Genomic DNA, 18,748 nt, shown 5'->3' with positions numbered 1-18,748 from the left:
TGGAAAAAATTCAGATTTTTTTTTTCTGAAATAAGGCTACCACAACACCCTAAAAACTAGTGAAATAATGATGTGCATACTTATACTGGGATGAATTTACAGTAAGGTATGAAAAATGAGAAAAAATTACAAATACCTCAAATAAGAAGTAAGGCTATAGTAAGGCATAAAAATGGAAAAAATTCAGATTTTTTTTTTCTGAGACAAGGCTATCACAACACCCTAATAACTAGTGAAATAATGATGTGCATACTCATACTGGGATTAAATTGCAGTAAGGCATTAAAAATGAGAAAAAAATGACAAATACCTCAAATAAGAAGTAAAGCTATAGTAAGGCATAAAAATGCAAAAAATTCAGATTTTTTTTTCTGAGATAAGGCTACCACAACACCCTAAAAACTAGTATAAATATGATGTGCATAGTTATACTGGGATGAAAATGCTGTAAGGCATGAAAAATGAAAAAAAAAACATCCCATTGCAAGAATCAAACCTAAGAACTCATACACAAATAGCATGCAGCTCTAGCACTGAGCCACACCTGCCTCATCTTCACTTCAGGTGTATCAACATTAAAAAAAATTGGTAAGACTGTAGTAAGTCACGAAAATGGAAAAAATTTTGTTTTTTTTTGTTTTTTCTGAGATGAGGCTATCACAACACCCTAAAAACTAGTATAAATATGATGTGCATACTGATACTGGGATGAAAATGCAGTAAGGCACTAAAAATGAGAAAAAAATGACAAATACCTCAAATAAGAAGTAAAGCTATAGTAAGGCATAAAAATGCAAAAAATTCAGATTTTTTTTTTCTGAGATAAGGCTATCACAACACCCTAAAAACTAGTAAAATAATGATGTGCATACTCATACTGGGATGAAATTGCAGTAAGGCATTAAAAATGAGAAAAAAATGACAAATACCTCAAATAAGAAGTAAAGCTATAGTAAGGCATAAAAATGCAAAAAATTCAGATTTTTTTTTGTCTGAGACAAGGCTATCACAACACCCTAACAACTAGTATAAATATGATGAGCATACTTATACTGGGATGAAAATGCAGTGGGGCATGAAAAATGAGAAAAAAGTGACAAACACCTCAAATCAGAGATAAGGCTATAGTAAGGCATGAAAATGGAAAAAATTTAGATTTTTTTTTTTCTGAGATAAGGCTATCACAACACCCTAAAAACTAGTATAAATATGATGTGCATATTTATACTTGGACGAAATTGAAGTAAGGCATGAAAAATGAGAAAAAATTACAAATACCTCAAATAAGAAGTAAGGCTATAGTAAGGCATAAAAATGGAAAAAATTCAGATTTTTTTTTTCTGAAATAAGGCTACCACAACACCCTAAAAACTAGTGAAATAATGATGTGCATACTCATACTGGGATGAAATTGCAGTAAGGCATTAAAAATGAGAAAAAAATGACAAATACCTCAAATAAGAAGTAAAGCTATAGTAAGGCATAAAAATGCAAAAAATTCAGATTTTTTTTTGTCTGAGACAAGGCTATCACAACACCCTAACAACTAGTATAAATATGATGAGCATACTTATACTGGGATGAAAATGCAGTGGGGCATGAAAAATGAGAAAAAAGTGACAAACACCTCAAATCAGAGATAAGGCTATAGTAAGGCATGAAAATGGAAAAAATTTAGATTTTTTTTTTTCTGAGATAAGGCTATCACAACACCCTAAAAACTAGTATAAATATGATGTGCATATTTATACTTGGACGAAATTGAAGTAAGGCATGAAAAATGAGAAAAAATTACAAATACCTCAAATAAGAAGTAAGGCTATAGTAAGGCATAAAAATGGAAAAAATTCAGATTTTTTTTTTCTGAAATAAGGCTACCACAACACCCTAAAAACTAGTGAAATAATGATGTGCATACTTATACTGGGATGAATTTACAGTAAGGTATGAAAAATGAGAAAAAATTACAAATACCTCAAATAAGAAGTAAGGCTATAGTAAGGCATAAAAATGGAAAAAATTCAGATTTTTTTTTTTCTGAGACAAGGCTATCACAACACCCTAATAACTAGTGAAATAATGATGTGCATACTCATACTGGGATTAAATTGCAGTAAGGCATTAAAAATGAGAAAAAAATGACAAATACCTCAAATAAGAAGTAAAGCTATAGTAAGGCATAAAAATGCAAAAAATTCAGATTCTTTTTTCTGAGATAAGGCTACCACAACACCCTAAAAACTAGTATAAATATGATGTGCATAGTTATACTGGGATGAAAATGCTGTAAGGCATGAAAAATGAAAAAAAAAACATCCCATTGCAAGAATCAAACCTAAGAACTCATACACAAATAGCATGCAGCTCTAGCACTGAGCCACACCTGCCTCATCTTCACTTCAGGTGTATCAACATTAAAAAAATTGGTAAGACTGTAGTAAGTCACGAAAATGGAAAAAATTTTGGTTTTTTTTGTTTTTTCTGAGATGAGGCTATCACAACACCCTAAAAACTAGTATAAATATGATGTGCATACTTATACTGGGATGAAAATGCAGTAGGGCATGAAAAATGAAAAAAATGACAAACACCTCAAATCAGAAGTAAGGCTATAGTAAGGCATAAAAATGGAAAAAATTCAGATTTTTTTTTTCTGAGATAAGGCTACCACAACACCCTAAAAACTAGTGAAATAATGATGTGCATACTTATACTGGGATGAAATTACAGTAAGGCATGAAAAATGAGAAAAAGTGACAACCACCTTCAATCAGAGGTAAGGCTATAGTAAGGCATCAAAATGGAAAAAATTCTGATTTTTTTTTTTCTGAGACAAGGCTCTCACAACACCCTAAAAACTAGTATAAATATGATGTGCATAGTTATACTGGGATGAAAATGCTGTAAGGCATGAAAAATGAAAAAAAAAAAACATCCCATTGCAAGAATCAAACCTAAGACCTCATACACAAATAGCATGCAGCTCTGGCACTAAGCCACACCTGTCTCACCTTCGCTTCAGGTGTATCAACATTAAAAAAAATTGGTAAGGCTGTAGTAAGTCATGAAAATGGAAAAAATGTTGTTTTTTTTTGTTTTTTCTGAGATGAGGCTATCAAAACACCCTAAAAACTAGTATAAATATGATGTGCATACTTATACTGGGATGAAAATGCAGTAGGGCATGAAAAATGAAAAAAATGACAAATACCTCAAATCAGAGATAAGGCTATAGCAAGGCATGAAAATGGAAAAAATTTAGATTTTTTTTTTCTGAGATAAGGCTATCACAACACCCTAAAAACTAGTATAAATATGATGTGCATACTTATACGTGGTTGAAATTGCAGTAAGGCATGAAAAATGAGAAAAAAATGACAAATACCTCAAATAAGAAGTAAGGCTATAGTAAGGCAAAAAAATGGAAAAAATTCTGATTTTTTTTTTCTGTGATAAGGCTACCACAACACCCTAAAAGCTAGTGAAATAATGATGTGAATACTTATACTGGGATGAAATTGCAGTAAGGCATTAAAAAAGAGAAAAAATGACAAATACCTCAAATAAGAAGTAAGGCTATAATAAGGCATAAAAATGGAAAAAATGTAGATTTTTTTTTCTGAGATAAGGCTATCACAACACCCTAAAAACAAGTATAAATATGATGTGCATACTTATACTGGGATGAAAATGCAGTAAGGCATGAAAAATGAGAAAAAGTGACAACTATCTTCAATCAGAGGTAAGGCTATAGTAAGGCATCAAAATGGAAAAAATTCTGATTTTTTTTTGTCTGAGACAAGGCTATCACAACACCCTAATAACTAGTGAAATAATGATGTGCATACTTATACTGGGATGAAAATGCAGTAAGGCATGAAAAATGAAAAAAATGACAAATACCTTCAATCAGAGGTAAGGCTATAGTAAGGCATCAAAATGGAAAAAATTCTGATTTTTTTTTTTTCTGAGACAAGGCTCTCACAACACCCTAAAAACTAGTATAAATATGATGTGCATACTTATACTGGGATGAAAATGCAGTAACGCATGAAAAATAAGAAAAAGTGACAAACACCTCAAAACAGAGATAAGGCTATAGTAAGGCATAAAAATGGAAAAAATTTGGATTTTCTTTTTTCTGAGATAAGGCTATCACAACACCCTAAAAACTAGAATAAATATGATGTGCATACTTATACTGGGATGAAATTGCAGTAAGGCATGAAAAATGAGAAAAAATGACAAATACCTCAAATAAGAAGTAAGGCTATAGTAAGGCATAAAAATGGAAAAAAATTCAAAAAAAAAATTCTGAGGTAATTCTACCACAACACCCTAAAAACTAGTAAAATAATGATGTTCATACTTATACTGGGATGAAAATGAAGTAAGGCATGAAAAATGAAAAAAATGACAAATACATCAAATCATTAGTAAGGCTATAGTAAGGCATAAAAATGGAAAAAATTCAGATTTTTTTTTTCTGAGGTAAGGCTACCACAACACCCTAATAAATAGTGAAATAATGATGTGCATACTTATACTGGGATGAAAATGCAGTAAGGCATGAAAAATGAAAAAAATGACAAACACCTCAAATCAGAAGTAAGGCTATAGTAAGGCATAAAAATGGAAAAAATTCAGATTTTATTTTTCTGAGATAATTCTACCACAACACCCTAAAAACTAGTAAAATAATGATGTGCATACTAATACTGCAATGAAAATGAAGTAAGGCATGAAAAATGAAAAAATGACAAATACCTCAAATCAGAAGTAAGGCTATAGTAAGGCATAAAAATGGAAAAAATTCAGATTTTATTTTTCTGAGATAATTCTACCACAACACCCTAAAAACTAGTAAAATAATGATGTGCATACTAATACTGCAATGAAAATGAAGTAAGGCATGAAAAATGAAAAAATGACAAATACCTCAAATAAGAAGGAAGGCTATAGAAAGGCATAAAATGGAAAAAAATCAGATTTTTTTTTCTGAGATAAGGCTATCACAACACCCTAAAAACTAGTATAAATATGATGTGCATAGTTATACTGGGATGAAAATGCTGTAAGACATGAAAAATGAAAAAAAAATATCCCATTGCAAGAATCAAACCTAAGACCACATTCAGGAATAGCATGCAGCTCTAGCACTGAGCCACACCTGTCTCACCTTCGCTTCAGGTGTATCAACATTAAAAAAAATTGGTAAGCCTGTAGTAAGTCATAAAAATGGAAAAAATTTAGTTTTTTTTATTTTCTGAGATAAGGCTATCACAACACCCTAATAACTAGTATAAATATGATGTGCATACTTATACTGGGATGAAATTGCAGTAAGGCATGAAAAATGAGAAAAAAATGACAAATACCTCAAAAAAGAAGTAAGGCATAAAAATGGAAAAAATTTTGATTTTTTTTTTTCTGAGATAAGGCTATCACAACACCCTAAAAACTAGTATAAATATGTTGTGCATACTTATACTGGGATGAAATTGCAGTTCGGCTTGAAAAATGAGAAAAAGTGACAAACACCTTCAATCAGAGGTAAGGCTATAGTAAGGCATAAAAATGGAAAAAATTCTGGGTTTTTTTTGTCCGAGACAAGGCTATCACAACACCCTAATAACTAGTGAAATAATGATGTGCATACTTATACTGGGATGAAAATGCAGTAAGGCATGAAAAATGAAAAAAATGACAAACACCTCAAATCAGAAGTAAGGCAATAGTAAGGCATAAAAATGGAAAAAATTTAGATTTTTTTTTTTCCTGAGACAAGGCTCTCACAACACCTTAAAAACTAGTAAAATAATGATGTGCATACTCATACTGGGATGAAATTGCAGTAAGGCATTAAAAATGAGAAAAAAATGACAAATACCTCAAATAAGAAGTAAAGCTATAGTAAGGCATAAAAATGGAAAAAATTCTGATTTTTTTTTTCTGCGATAAGCCTATCACAACACCCTAAAAACAAGTATAAATATGATGTGCATACTTATACTGGGATGAAATTGCAGTAAGGCATGAAAAATGAGAAAAAGTGACAACCACCTTCAATCAGAGGTAAGGCTATATATAGTAAGGCATAAAAATGGAAAAAATTCTGAATTTTTTTTGTCCGAGACAAGGCTATCACAACACCCTAATAACTAGTGAAATAATGATGTGCATACTTATACTGGGATGAAAATGCAGTAGGGCATGAAAAATGAAAAAAATGACAAACACCTCAAATGAGAAGTAAGGCTATAGTAAGGCATAAAAATGGAAAAAATTTAGATTTTTTTTTTCTGAGATAAGGCTATCACAACACCCTAAAAACTAGTATAAATATGTCGTGCATACCTATACTGGGATGAAATTGCAGTAAGGCATGAAAAATGAGAAAAAAATGACAAATACCTCAAAAAAGAAGTAAGGCTATAGTAAGGCATAAAAATGGAAAAAATTTAGATTTTTTTTTTCTGAGATAAGGCTATCACAACACCCTAAAAACTAGTATAAATATGTCGTGCATACTTATACTTGGATGAAATTGCAGTAAGGCATGAAAAATGAGAAAAAGTGACAAACACCTTCAATCAGAGGTAAGGCTATATAGTAAGGCATAAAAATGGAAAAAATTCAGATTTTTTTTTTCTGAGATAAGGCTACCACAACACCCTAAAAACTAGTGAAATAATGATGTGCATACTTATGCTGGGATGAAAATGCAGTAAAGCATGAAAAATGAGAAAAAAAATTCCAAAATTCAAGGTAAGGCTATAGTAAAGTATACAAACTAAAAATCCTCCAATTTAATTTTTACTTGAAGATGGCAAGGACTGAACGTAGGACCTCATACACAAGTAGCTTGCAGCTCTACCACTGAGCCACACCTGTCACACCCTTGGGCCAGGTGTATCAAAATTAGAAAAACATTGGAAAATGAAAAATGAGAAAAAATGTCACACCACAAATCCGAGGTAAGGCCATAGTAAGGCATGAAAATGGAAAAAATTTCAGGTTTTTTTTTAGATAAGTCTACCACAACACCCTAAAAACTATTGTAAATATGGTGTGCATTCTTATACTGAGATGAAAATGCATTAAGGCATGAAAAATGACAAACACCCCAAATCAGAGGTAAGGCTAAGGCATAAAAATGGAAAAATTTCAGTTTTTTTTTTTTTTTTTTGAGATAAGGCTATCCCAAAGGCACGTCGCTCTTCTGCCTCCGTTCTCATTGCGTGAGGTAACGTGTTTCCGCATGCGCAGTCAGGTCCCCAATATGACATCCATTTACGCGTAAAGGCAGCGTAGAGAGCTGCCTTTGCACGTAACTGCGCTATGCTAAATGCTATACGTAAGTTCACAGTACATTAGTGAATAGATGACACGTGACTGCTGCTGCTACGTTCTCTAGCTAGTGGGCGGGATAACGCTACAGTCATGATGACAGCGCTAGAGACGATTGAGAAACTTTGTTTTGAGGAAAAACGACAGCTTTTAAAAGATGGAGACCAACACCTGAGTTACCAGAGCTTCAGCAAAGGTAAGGTCAGATAATGTTTCATACGTTTCACAGTGAATGGTAAAAAAGGACGGATTGGCTTTGTGGATGGTCCTCACTGAGGCTGTTCTAAGTTGTCATTTTCTCTGTGTTTCTGTGTTTCCAACACAAACAACAGATGTGCTGTCGTGTCATGAGATATATCTTGTTGGGAGAGTATGGAGGCTATATCAAATAATTGTTTATGTTTCTTTAATGGTGTTTATGATGTTGATTTTGTTAGATGGTTAAATGCTTGTTCATGTGGATCTTATTGGGTTTTTACTTTCTTATTGTGAATTTTATATTTTGATAAGCGCATTGAGATGACCTTGTTGGAAATTGCTTTATACAAATAAAATTGATTTGAATTGAATTAACACTTGACAGCAGAAACATATGAAACTGTCAATGGTCTCGATTTGCAACGTGCCTACCCAACCCTAGTGGTCACGGCACGTCACTGATATATACAGTATATATAATAACCATCGGTTTGCATTACAAACCTTATCTACGGCCATGAACTTTGGATAATGACCAAAAGTACATGATTGCAGATACATGCAGCTACAGTGAACTTCCTACACTGGGTAATTAGTCTACAATATTGGGTGAAAAGGTTCAGCATCTGCAGAGAGCTCAGAGAAAAGCAGCTTCTCTTTTGTATGGAAAGGAGTTGAAGGCCCAGCCAACCTGGAGCTCGGAAGTATTGTCAGAGAGGTGTACGCTGACTGCTGAAACTCTTGTATTCTCGTGCTAATCGGAAAACATCATAAATGTTGATCTCCTGCCCCAAATCTGAAAAACTGGCAAAGCCTTTGTAAAATAGCTTTCTTTTATTTTTATTTTTTTGCAGTATTTCCAACCAATGCACGACCATAATGTAAACACAGATGGACAATCGTATACGCCCATCACAATAGTGAATTGATTCTTTTTCCCGGAGCAGTCGATCTCCTTGACATTCTCCCACACGCACATCAGTAAACGTCACAAATACGTTTCCATCTTCAATAAACCAAGACGAGCACCTGGAGGAACACGTATTCTAGACAAACAAAGGAAAATTCAGACAGCTAGAGGCTTCATGACACATGCACACCCACATGCACACCCACATGCACACCTTCCACCGACACTGCCCACTCGAGTCCAAACACAGCTGCATTGCAATTAGGGAAAAGGTTAAGCAAATAAAAGATGGGTAGCATGATGCTGGCTTTGACAAAAGACCATCAGATGGAGTTGATGGTCAAATATCAGTGGTGATTAAATCCAAATCAGTCCACTAAGAAAAGATGTCCGTCTACCTCATCATTTAGCAGAGGTGTAAAGAGTACTGATATATGCTAATCAAGTAGAATTACTGGTTTTATAGAAACAAACAAAATAAGTATAAAAATCCAACAATAACCTGTTTGTCCCACATGTCAAAACCTTTCTACTTCTTCTTTTTAACTTTTAAAAATCCCACAACTATTAATAAAACAAATTAAAAAGAACACTTTTTCATTAATGCAATGACATATTGGGATATGTTGGGATGCTGAAACCCAGAGGTGTAATGAGTACTGAATATCCGACTCAAGTATAAGTACTGTTTCCTGATTGAAATTGTACTCAAGTACAAGTAAGTGATACATAAAATACTCAAGTACAAGTAAAATGTGGCTTAATTAAATAGTGCTTGAAGTTAAAGTTACAGTTACTTTCACCCCCAAGTTTAATTTTTGGTCATTTATCTTTCCGCGGTTCCCTTGGATACAGTAAACATCTCATGTATAAATTTAAAAAGGAAGAGACCAAATCTTGCACATTTGGAATTTAATTTATTTTTCCACAAATAAATTCAGCTTTTTGTTTCAGTGCAACAAAGAACTGAATTTCAATGTATTACCACGTCACAAGTGTTTTCCATTAGTCTCACTCGCACACACCGAGAGCAACTTAAGAATTCCGAATTTTGCCGAAGGACAAGTCCATACACGAACCGAACATCCCCAATCCCACCTGAGCTACAGTCACCTTGTAACTGTCTCATTGGCAACCTTGAGATAAGGGCACCAAACCTGCGATAGTAAGGATGCTGGTTTAAATCCCCAGAACAGCAGGAGAGCAGCGTGCATTGTATGACTCACGGGGATGGATTAAATGCAAAGTAGTGTTAGAAGAATATTCACCTTTACTTTTTCACCTGATCCAATTAGACTGAAACAAAAATAAAAAGACAGAGCGCCAAAAACAAAGACTAAAATGCATGGCATACTTAGCAAAAATATGTGTGGGAATAATACGCAGAACTAGGATTTCTCGTCTGTTGTGACAGTCGAAACATGTCGGGAGATAAGAAATTTCCTGAAAAATCTTGTCTGAATAATTGAAACCATAACATAGCATACGGTTCAAAGGAACCATCAAAGGCCATCAGCTGAACTCTGACAGACACTGGCAGTTGACAGTCAAAACATGCTGGGAGATAAAACATTTACTGAATTTACTAAACAAACAAAACCTCGACTTACCATACTGCTCAAAAGAAGACAAAGTGAATCTCGCTGGAACGATTACCTGTGTTATTTTTTTTTAGTTTGTTATTCTTCTGTAATCAGTTAATCACAATGAACGCGTTTAAGCACCAGAACACCAAAGAAGACATGTCTATGCGTCTGTCTCCCACATGTGTAATATTGAGGAAACTTTCACGTATTTGCAAACTGTGTACTGATAAATCAGCAGAAAGATTATAGCTACCAAATTTCAGCCCGATCTGTTCACGAATAATAGAGGAGTAGCGATTTTAACTAGTGTACACAACAACAACAACAAAGTGAATGGTGTTTTGAGTCCGGTAGGCCAGCCTAATAAGTCATATTTCTTAATAAATTAGTATTTTATTTTGCAAATTGTTAAATATTAACCATATGTGCTGTAGTTGACTTTGGAAGGTTTAAAATAGCATGATATAGATCCTTTAAAGAATCGAGAAAAATTGAATAAAAGTGTCAAAATCAATTTAAAAAAATTAACAGAAATGAGGCAAAATTATTGGCAAAAGTATGAAAAAAGAAAAGTGTCAATTATTTTGGAGAGGAAGCAAAAATGGGACAAAGGAAGTTTTCAAATGGCCAAAGAAAAAGGTAAAAAGGGGTAAAAAAAAAAAAAAAAAGTGTCCCTCTTTTAAGGTTTTCTGGGGAAATAATATTAATTAAATATTAGGATATAAAAAGCCACATGTTGAGCATTTATGACTTAATAACAGCTTTATCATGGTTTTAGGAAATGAATCTAATAAATTGGGATGGTTGCCCTATACCCTTAGAACACCCTCACTTTTTAAAATCGCTGCTCCAGTAAACCCCTCATATTGGTCTCAGACAGTTCCACTCAGCTCACTCCTGAATCTGATCTAATCTATAGCTTCATGTATTACTTTTAGTATTTTGGAAACTTTTGCATATGCAGGTCAGAAAGGTATAATGACAAAATGAGACATTTCCATAAAGATGTGAAGGTTTTAAATCCTTTCCAACAGTGACAACAATGCCTGGGCAGCTCAGTAGTCATTCAAAGAGCTCTTTTATTCGAAACTGAAACACGTGCTTTTCTCTCAAACTGTCATTTCAGATACATAAAGGTAATTTAGCCCATCACATCTTCAATACAACCCACTAACTCCTTTGTAACCACTAAGTGCTGTGGGAGGGAGGGACAAAAAATTGTTCACCGTCTCTTATCCATCAACGATACACTTAATAAAAGAAAAATACTCAAGATCACTACAAAATACACAAAATTAACAGAGAAACATACAAAACGACATAACAAACACCAAAAAAAAAAACACACAAACACTGAGATATAATAATTCATATAATACCAACAACACACATCTATTCAGGAGGCACTAAATATACTGTTTCAGTCTATTTATTTACAAAACAACATTCTTTAAAATGTGTGTTGTCACTCATTCATTACATCATTCACCCTCTATACTTTTTTTTTCATAGTATTTTTGAGAAAAATGTTGTAGTCGGACATAAGGGGGTACTTGGATTCAGAAATAAGAGAAAGTGGGGTACTTGAGCCAAAAAAGTTTAAGAACCACTGACTTATAAACAATTTACAGCTCGACGAGACAAGAAAGATGCATCCAAGACAAGTTTAGATTCCATGTTTTTATTTAGCGCGGAACATAAAACATATTGTGGGGTTTTCACCACATACACTATGTATTCACATAATACACCATACCGCTACGAAGAGAAAGAGAGAAAGACTGAACAAAAACAGTTTTTTTTTATACATACTGCATTTTTGACCAAGAACCAAGAACAATCCATAAACTCAAAAAGGAATGTAGCTGCCAGTCAGGTCTGTTTGCTTTCCGTTCTTTAATCAGCCAATTAGGGAATGGGTCGCTTCCCCAATTTAAATAATATATTAAATTAGGTGGACGTGAGCAACACAAAGTGTAATTCTATCTATCTTCGTGTGAGCCAAAATTACATTAGCAACTTTTAGGAGAGAGTGGGTGAGTGAGGGCAGTGCGTGACTACTGGAGAGCATAAGCAGGGAGCAACTTTAATCTGGAAACAGTTAAATAATGAGTCAGCATTCAATTATAACGTGAAGATGCGCAACATTGTCAAATTAATCTGTTGGCCTCGGGTACTTGTACCGCGCCAAATGTCACACTCAGATAACCGTGTTCACACCACGTCACCACATCTCATTCTGAAAGGATTCACGTACAGTGTTAGCGGGAATAGTAATAAAATCAGCACCAGGGCAGCTTCCCATCTCACATTCAAACAGATGAGAAAATAACGTGTGTTTATACTTTAACCCAGAACAATGTTTACACAGTGAATTGTAAAGCACCGGTTTGTGACGATCACATCTACACAGGTTATGTGCAGTGGACTCACTTATGTGATTCTTCATGGTTTTAGAACGAGGTGTTTTTCACATGTTCATACTCAAGTATTTAGAAAAATTCAAAACAACATCTAAACAAACCGGGGGGGGGGGGGTAGTTTTTAACCTGATAGTCTAGCACAAGTAGGGACAAAGATTGCTTTGCTGTAACTCACTAAAACATCACCCACAAGAAGCTACGGATACATTTTGATCTCTATTGAAAAAGGGGAAATGTTTTCAATAAAGGGCAATGACATATTAAAGTTGTTTGCTGAAAATCTGGAAATGCTCCTGTTTGTGTGTGAGGGTACCATTTTTCAGTCACGCTGCAGAAAATGGAGGGAAAACAAGCAGAGAAAAGATCGCTTTGGGTCAAATGCACACAAACACACAACCTGGTTTACCTTGAGGACATTCCAGCTTTCATACTGGACACTGGAATACAAATCAAATCCAAGCTTTCCTTATTGATCACAAATTCATTTACTGCAAAGGTACTGGAAACACAGCCAAACCCTACGTTCCTCAGTCTAAATCTTAACAGTTGAACTTAAAAACTACATTAAAGTTTAAAGAATGTTTGTAAGTTGATTCTACTTGATTGTGATTATAAAGATACATTTTTTTAAAAGAAGTCCACTTTTCTATGGATGATATGTCCACGCTGGTCAACTCAGACTAAAAATGTCATTGCAATGAGAAATAAGATCATTTTTAAATAATTGCAACACGACTACTCGTGCATTTCTGTCAAATATCTAATAGTGTGTTGATAAAATAACTGTTTTGAAGTCAAAGGCACTTTTCTACTGCTTGTTTCCCCACCTGTTTGCACTTTTTGTGCCAAGCTAAAGCTGCTAAAATGTAAACAGTATAAGGCGAACTGATTTTCTAAAATTCACACGCAGAATAAGCAGCAAATACACATATTTACTCACACTTTAAACAGAAGACTTCATATGAATAATAATTTAGAACCACATAAATAACATGTGAGTAATTTTCAGGGTCGAGTATTTTGGGTTGAGTCAAAGAGTTTTGTCTAAAAACTCCACAGTTTTAATTGTACATTTAATGTTGGGAACAGAGATCTGGTACGAGTGAGTTGAGCACAGTTTAAAGGTTGTGTAAAAGTGTCAGCCACATGGCGACAGTGTTGATGCTGAGGTACAGTACTTAGGAAGGAAAAACAGCAGTGTTACTATAAAACACACAGTTACACAAAACACACTGGGGTCCCAAGTATTGTCTACAGTCGTTTGAAGAAGGGATGTCGGAGACATCAAAATACCTCCCCACTTTATTCATGGGTAAGTCACTCTCTTCACCAGTTAAATAATCTTACCTAAATAGTTTAATATTTACATTTTCATTTCTCTTTTGAGAAATCCAAAAACAAAAAAAAAAACAAAAAAAAAAAAACTAAGCTTCAAGTTGTCAATAATCAGCTCTTTTTGTCATTAAAATCAAGATTAAAAGTGCTTTTATAAATCTTTTTGTCTTTTCTATGTACAATTTGTATTAGCTATATAAAAAAGATTAAAGAAACAGAAACATTAAAAACAATCATTATCATCATAATCATAACCGTGTAGTAATAAATAAAAAGTGAAAAACAAAAGACAAGAGTGGAGGTTTTGAGCATACAACAGGACATGAATTAAATGACTTCCTGCCCTCAGTAGCAAGTCGTGATTGTGACCAGTGTCTCTACAGCGTGAGGTAGAGAGCGACAAACCCTTGGCACGACTTAAAAAAAAAAAAAAAAGCTCCTTCACAGGTGACCAGGGCTTTGGAACCAAAAACACACGCCTGCAGCTCGCGGGTCAGCTCCAGTCACGCTTTCATTCCTAGATGAAAACCGGGCGACACTCAAAGTCTCTCTCTTTGGTTTATCACTCACACAAGCATCCAACACGCTCATACACAAAGGGAGAGATTTGATGCTGATCAATTTTAGTGCTTAGTGCTAAAACCTATGCTGGAACTTTCCCTTAAACTTTCCTTATGGAGTTATCACAAAAAAACACCTCATGGATAATGGAGGCATGTGTTAGCTGTGCTTTCACTGGCCTGTACAGTGTACTTCATTGGAGGCAACAAAAACCCCCATCATATTCCAGCATAAACTCCCAATTCACAGCCAGATATCGCACCTTATTAATGTGTTACTGCATGGGGGGGGGGCTCTGAGGTTTGGCTGGCAATGAGGAAGGGCGCCCCCTAAGATGACAGCACCATGCAGAAGGATGAGTGGCTCCTTCACAGTAAAATCAAGTGTAGTAGGAGAGCACCAGAGTGTGTGTAGGAGCACCATAACATGTCTGCCGCTCACTTTCTTTTCTATCAGATGAACTCAAGTCATGTGCAAAGTTTCTCATCCATGTACAGTAATAACAATAATAAGAGTGAGAGCCCCCTCTGTTGGCCACGGTCTGTTAACGCAGCACTGCTTTTACAGGGAGCCCAAGCTTTCCTTTTGTACACACTGCTGTGAAAAGGCAATCAATGCTGCCCCCTAGAGTTTAGGAATAGAAAAGGTGGCACCTGCACTTCGTTTAGAGGCATTTTGCAGATATTTTTCTTTAGCATCAGTGGAATCAAACATCAGAATAGTCATTAAATCATCCTTTATCTGACCTGTTTTCTGCCTTTTTTCCTAATTTGAGCAAAAGGTTTTAAATGTATTCTTTTGTTTTGAACTACACTTTGGCTAAAGTAAAAATACTTGCAAAAAAACCTCTTACGAAAACCAGATTTGAGTTTAAGCACCAAAACATACAGCATGAGCACCATGAAGAGTCGTGGAATGAGCCTGAAGCCGAGCACCATTTGAAAAACTAGAGGGATGTAAGAGGGAGGAAGGAGCGCAATACCTACAGATAAGACAAGCAAGTGCTTTTTCCAGTGAGTATTTATCCCTTTTGTATCTATCTTTTATGTATTCATATGTTTACATCCCTGATTTTGTTAACTCTGGGATCATTTCGGCCTTTTATATACAATAAAAGGAAGTTTGAATAATAGCTTTTGGTGAGTTTCATTTGCTTTTTAAAGTTTTTATATGTGTCTGGAGATATTAACTCCTGTTATCTAAACACGTGATTTGAGATTGAAATGCACATCAATTCTGGGAACCAGCGCAGAATTAACCCTTTGGTTTCCGAGCTGAAAAGTAATCCTCAGTTTCCCAGTGACAGTACTGCTGATATTGAAAATTATTCATAATGGTGGCATGGATTAAAAGATAAACCCAATTGTCTGAAATCATTGGACATTGACAGTTTAGCACACAGTCGTCATTACTGAAACATTGTTTTGCTGTCTTTTCAGGTAAATAATGGCTCCTCCGTCTCCCAAGTGCAGCTTTAAGATCGACAAAAACAAAACATTAGATCGAATCAAGCACAAAGATGGGTTCAAACCTTCCAAACATCAAAAGAGCTGCTGTCGCTCAGAAAGACTGATTTAAAGGATATATTAAAAAAAACAATATAGAAAATAAAAAAAAACTCCTCCACAAAATCCATTAATAACATCAACAAAAAACAGCAACATTTAAAAAAAGTCTTCATTATATAATACCTGTAATAACAACATTGACAGTAACCATAATGATCATAATAATATTGATAATAACAATAATTAGAACCATTAAAACTCTATAAACAAGAAAAGAAGCAATGGAGTTCCTCTCCGGGTAAGAGAGGAAGAGCACCACAGGCAGTGAGTCTGGAGCCCAAACCACTGCCTGACATGAGGTAAAAACAATAAAAGTGTCCCCCCAATCCATGGGGCCCTGTGAAGAGGGCAGGAGGGAGAACTGGACTCTAGGACGGTTGAGAGGCATTTTTCCAACCCTTTGCTCCTCCACTCTGTAGCTGTGTGTCCGTCTGCTCTCAGACAAAGTTCCTGTAGGGTCCAGTGAGGCGAGTGAAGGCATAAGAAGACACAGTAACCACAGAGCTGGTGTGAAACGTGGAGGATAACCGGGTGAACGGCCCTTCCTTCTTGTCTTTAGATTGTAACGGCCCTGGACTAGCACCTGCCGCTGTAGAGCCCCATTTGCGTTTCTTGGCAAGAGCTTTAATTTCTTCCTGGGAGAGGCCGAGGAGAAGCGCCTCTTGCTGCCTCTGCAGGTTTTGCTCTGCCAACAGTTTCCTTTTGGCCTCCCACATCGCCAGGCCGTGCATCGGCTGGTTTAAGTTCTTGTGCTGGTAGAAAACCAGAGAAATGCGTGATGGGTGGGAGCGATCAGGGTTTTTCAGTGGAGTGGTGGCGTGCAGTTCCCGACGTGCACATTCAATGAGGATGGAGCCGTGAGCTGGAGCCACCGCTACGCCACCGATGTGAGGATCCAAAAAGTTGTGCTCACTGTCAGACCACACCTCGTCCTCACCCAGCTCATGTTGTGCCATTCCCTCCATGTCACTCTCCAATTTATGAGGCTCGTAGCAGGCCTGCTCTGACTGCTGTAAGGAATCAGGGAACAGGCGTCCCTCAGGGGCCGGGGAAGGAGTGCTGCCTGCCACTGAACCTCCAAAAGACTTCCACACTTTTTCTTGGAGTCCAAGTGGCGTAGAGCATCGACTCTCTCCTGTCTTACACCACAGCTTGTCTGGGAAAGCTCCTGTGGGGGTGCTGTGCTTAAAACCTGGACTATACGCTCCAGAACCCACAGCCCATGGATTGGGCTGAGGGCTGGGAGCAGGGCTGGCCCAGTGCCTTGGCGTTGCTGGGCCCAGGGACCCTGGCTGTGGAGTACCGGTGCGGGACTGAGTGGTGCAGGGCTGGGGTGTTCCTGGGTGAGGGCTAGGGGGTTGAGTGGAGCCATACATGTTGGGCTGAAGTGCTGTGCCGAGGTGAGGGGATGGAGAGGGAGAGGGAGAGAGCTGCACTGAAGGTGAAGGAACAGGAGAAGCCATCGGGGTGTGTGAGCCCGGGTAGGAAGTCCAGTTCTGAGTGTATGGAGAGGACTGCTGCCGCTGCTGGTAAAACTGCTGCTTGTCTGGGTTCATTGGTGGAGCTTCTGCATTCTGCTTCCTGTTGAGATGGCTCTCCCAGGAAGTAGGAGTGAGGCTCCCATTAGGCCTGTGCCCTGACCAGGCTCTTTGTGGATTAGCACCATGCTGACAGGGCAATGCACCATCGTAGACGGGCACATCCATGGGCTCCTGCTTGATAACCGGAGTGTTTCTACTGGAGTGCTCAGAGGAAACAGAGGAAGGACGGGACGGGTTGTAATCAGCATTCTGAAAGTATGCAGCTTGATTTGGTTGACCAGTTTGCTCTGAGTGACTGGGATTAGACTGATCCAGTTTTGACTGGAGGCTCTGGATGTCAGGCTTTGATTCTTCCTGGACAGCATTAGTGTTGGGTTTCTGCAGAGAGTTGTTCCGGCCCTCGTAGGTCCTCATCTTTGGGTGGAATCGTGCATTGGGCGAGTAGGGGGGGGCACTGGGAAGGTAACCATTGGCAGCATCGGGTGCAGAGGGCTGGCCGTTTGCAGTTAGGCCTCCTCTTGCATAGTAGGCAGGGTGTTGATATACATTATTGAATGGATCTGCAGCCTGCACATCGTATCCATCATTTGATCCAATGGACGGCTCTTTTTTAATGATGGGCTTCACTTCCTGTTTGATTCCTGGTTTTTTAGAAACAAACAAAAAAGTACTTACTAAAGATTAAACAACAACCTGTTTGTCCAACATGTCTAAACCTTTATATTTCTTCTATTCTAATCTAGGGCCTTATAATCCCACAACTATGAATAAAATTAATGTAAAATAACACTTTTTCAACAATCACATACTGGGATATATTGAGCTGCATATGTTGGGAAGTACTGTTACTTAAGTTACTTGATTTAAATTGTACTCAAATACAAGTACAAGTAAGTCATACATAAAATACTCAAGTACAAGTACAAAGTAGCTCAATTAAAAAGTACTCAAAGTAAAAGTTACTCATTACTTTCATCCCCCACATTTTATTTTGGTAATGAATCTTGCCACGGTTCCCTTGCATACAGTAAACATCTCATGTATAAACTTAGAAAGGAAGAGACCAATTGGAACGTCAAAATGTATGATTCTTTCTTTAAATAAAACACCAATGAACTAACTATAGCTACATTTTTTAACTCTAAAACTGAGAAAATATCTGGCATTCAATGCTGTTTTGGTGCCGAGCATTACATTTAATCTGGTTTGTTGGGTATAATGTGATGCATTTGATTGGCGTCTGGTCATTTCACTTTTTTTGTAGTTCCACAATGTC

General features: G+C 36.5%; 1 protein-coding gene across 3 annotated transcripts in view; it reads right to left on the bottom strand.

Moving 5' to 3' along the window:
• Nucleotides 1-11,715: 11,715 nt before the first annotated feature.
• The window catches only part of tet3 (tet methylcytosine dioxygenase 3), a 45,505-nt gene continuing 38,472 nt past the window's right edge, over nt 11,716-18,748 (bottom strand). For all 3 annotated transcript variants that reach the window (XM_028456681.1, XM_028456679.1, XM_028456680.1), the window contains one exon: nt 11,716-18,113. In XM_028456681.1, the coding sequence (XP_028312482.1) occupies nt 16,369-18,113 (1,745 nt within the window). In that variant the 3' untranslated portion in view covers nt 11,716-16,368. The remainder of the gene's footprint in view (nt 18,114-18,748) is intronic.

This window comes from Gouania willdenowi, chromosome 9 (assembly GCF_900634775.1).
Source record: "Gouania willdenowi chromosome 9, fGouWil2.1, whole genome shotgun sequence".
Taxonomy (NCBI): Eukaryota; Metazoa; Chordata; class Actinopteri; order Blenniiformes; family Gobiesocidae; genus Gouania; species Gouania willdenowi.
Note: the sequence above shows the minus strand (reverse complement) of the source record. Positions and strands in the feature narration are given on the sequence as shown.